Source organism: Triticum aestivum, chromosome 1D (assembly GCF_018294505.1).
Source record: "Triticum aestivum cultivar Chinese Spring chromosome 1D, IWGSC CS RefSeq v2.1, whole genome shotgun sequence".
NCBI lineage: Eukaryota > Viridiplantae > Streptophyta > Magnoliopsida > Poales > Poaceae > Triticum > Triticum aestivum.
In genome coordinates, this window is record NC_057796.1 from 44,818,976 (window position 1) to 44,821,733 (window position 2,758).

At 55.8% G+C, this 2,758-nt stretch overlaps 1 protein-coding gene across 1 annotated transcript; it reads left to right on the forward strand.

Annotated features, from left to right (window-relative positions):
• The first annotated feature begins 1,627 nt into the window (after positions 1-1,627).
• LOC123164717 (uncharacterized) lies at positions 1,628-2,417 on the forward strand. The gene is made up of 3 exons (XM_044582267.1): positions 1,628-1,941; positions 2,060-2,171; positions 2,245-2,417. The coding sequence occupies exons 1-3, from the start codon at positions 1,643-1,645 to the stop codon at positions 2,263-2,265; spliced, it is 432 nt and encodes a 143-aa protein (XP_044438202.1). The 5' UTR covers positions 1,628-1,642; the 3' UTR covers positions 2,266-2,417.
• Positions 2,418-2,758: the final 341 nt, after the last annotated feature.

A 2,758-nucleotide genomic window follows, 5' to 3' on the forward strand; every position in this document is an offset into this window, starting at 1 on the left:
TGTAGTCCCTACACAAAAAGTCCCTAGAAACAAACATCCCTAAGTCTTTTTCCAGTAGTGACGGGATGTTTGACTAGTTTATTTAGTTTGCTGAGTACTTTTCACTTGCATCTCGGTAATGTACTGTGTTTGCCTTGCTCCGCGTTTTCCCAAATTCGGCTCTCAGGGTACAACGCGTTTGCCGAGAGCCGGTGATTTAGCTCTATAAACGCTCGGCGTACAACGATTTTCCAGTACTGTTGAGGACAAAGCCGAACCGCTAGCCCGTTGGATTTGAAAAGTCGACTTATTTTCTTAAAATCAGACAACTGATAAATAGGTGGCCCTCAATTTCTATACCGTCTTGGAGAAAATTACAAATCTGGGGGCCCCTCCTTCCCCGCAAGCCCTCCCCCTCTCTCCTCCTCCTCCCTGCCGCCGTCGCCGGCGCCCGCCGCGGGCCTGGCCCGGGCGACGTTGGCGGCGGCGGCCCCCGGCCCTTACCCGTCTAGGGTTTCTCCGGCGCGGGACGGAGCGCTCCGGGCGGTGTCTTCAGGCGGCGGCGGTCCTGTGCGGCGGCGGGGTTTCCTGTGCGGCGGCGGGGGCGAGTTCTGGGCGGCGGCGGCGCCGTTGGTGGCGGGGCTGCGCGGCGGCGCGGGCTGGCGGCGCGCGCCCGGCCCAGATCTGGGCCCTTTGGGCCCCATCTGGGCCTAGGCGGGCCGGCGACAGTCGTTGCGTTGGCGTGGCCATCAGGAGGCGGTGGTGAGCGGCGATGATCGGCGGGGGCTGGTGGCGTCGACGCCAGCCTGCTGCAGCGTGGCCGGCGGGGCTTAGCGGACCCATTTCGGGCCTGGTCGGGCCAGGGGTGGCCTGATATGCCCTGCTGCCGTGTCCAGATGGCTACCGCGACGGTGCCGGAGGCGCGAGCCTCCCGCACGACGGTGGTGGAGGTGGTTCCCTCCCACTCGGCCTTGGTGCTGCTGCTCCCGTCGCTTGGATCTTCTCTCCGGTCTTCTTGGCCTCGTGGTGGTGCTCGCAGCGAGACAGCGTTGGTGGCGGCGCAACCGTGATGGCGCATGGTTGGGCGGTGGTTTGGCTGGTCGGCTCCGATTGGCTGGTAGGATTTGGTGTGCGGGAGAAATCCTTGCCGGTTCGTCCGGCTCCGATGCGATGACACCGGCGGGTGCCACTATCCCTTCTTGAAGGGTGTCGGAAGTAGCTATCCCCCACCTCCCTCCACGTACTGAGCAGCGTCGTCGGCGTCACATCCCTTCTTGGAGGTGCTGCTTAGTTCGCGGTAGATCGGAGCCTAGGGCTGTGGTGGTTTGTATCCGGAGGTCGCAACGGTCGCGGGTCTGCCACACTTTGTCGAGCTGCCACTGTTGGCATTTATTTCTTTTTCTTTTTTTTAGGCTTGATGTGCTGCTCGCCCTAGCATTGCGATGTGTACAATGATGGTTTGCTTTGGAATATAAAGCGAGGAAACCCTTTTTGAATAAAATTAAAATCTTACCAACACGGCTTGTTCAACTCTACCAGCGGTGCAGCACTAAGAGCTGCACCATCGTCTATACACATACACGTCCCGGCGGCTCAGGCCAGGCCACACCTTCCTTGGTTGAAGAAACAGCACAGCGCAAGATCGGTCTGCCAAAGAAGCAAGATGGCCCGCGCCCAGCTGTCCTTCGTCCCCATCACCCTTCTGCTGCTAGCCAGCCTCGCCGCCGCCGCCGCAGCTGCAGCAGCTGCGGATACAGAGGAAGGGGACCTCAGGATCAGCGTGCAGTACGCAACCGAGGAGGAGTCGCGGTGGCTGGACCGCTGGGCGGAGAAGTACAAGGCTCAAGGGTCCGGCGAAGGCTTCAAGGTCCAGCCGGCCACCGACGAGGAGTCGGCGCGTATGAACAGCATGTTCACCGGCGTCGGCTACGACGGCCACATTGAGTTTGACGACGACCACCCGTATGTACCCTCCTCACATCACATCCGTCATGTCCACATACTGAATTTTTCTCTGCTTGCTTTGCTTGCTACCACTCACCAATCACCATGAATATTGAATTTCGCTTCTGGAGTGCAGCTTTGGCAGAATGGTCGTGGATGCCTTCCACTCTCGACCTCGCCCGTCCAAGCCGAACGAAAACGATGATCTGCAGAAGAAGAACCTGGAGGAGTCTAACTCTCGCGCCGAGGTAGATTAATCCGACCGGCACTGCATTAGCGATTCAACTTCTGTTGTGTTAACCCTTGTGATTGTCTTCTCAGCATGACGTCAAGGATCTTTAGGAGCATCGTCGGTACCTAATCGGCGAGGTCATTGAACGGAATAAATAAGGGAGGACGGCAGCGAGGAGTTCGTATCGTCTATCATTTGCCTGTCTTATTTAGTACCTCGGCTCAAGAGAGATTAGTCAAGTTCTAGCAGTAATTCTGGCTTATGCTGCTGTGTGGTGGTCTGGTCTCCATTTGCAATATTATCTCTGTTTCTTGCCAACCTAATATAAGTGATATGCAAGTCACCTGTTCCTTCTACAATCTAAATCTCGGTAAAACAACCGTAAAATCATGTAAAATGCGGTAATGGCTAACTCGCTATGGAAAAAAATGAATCTTCGAATTTTCTGGGACGGTGGTAGTACACAACAAGGACAACTGTACATGCAGCAAAAGGAAAAAGGGAAACATGGTTTAGGTTCATAATAAAAGAAATAATGAGTGAGTAAATTCCTTAACAAGAAAAAAGAGTGAGTAAAGAATTTTACGGGCTGTGAAAATCCAG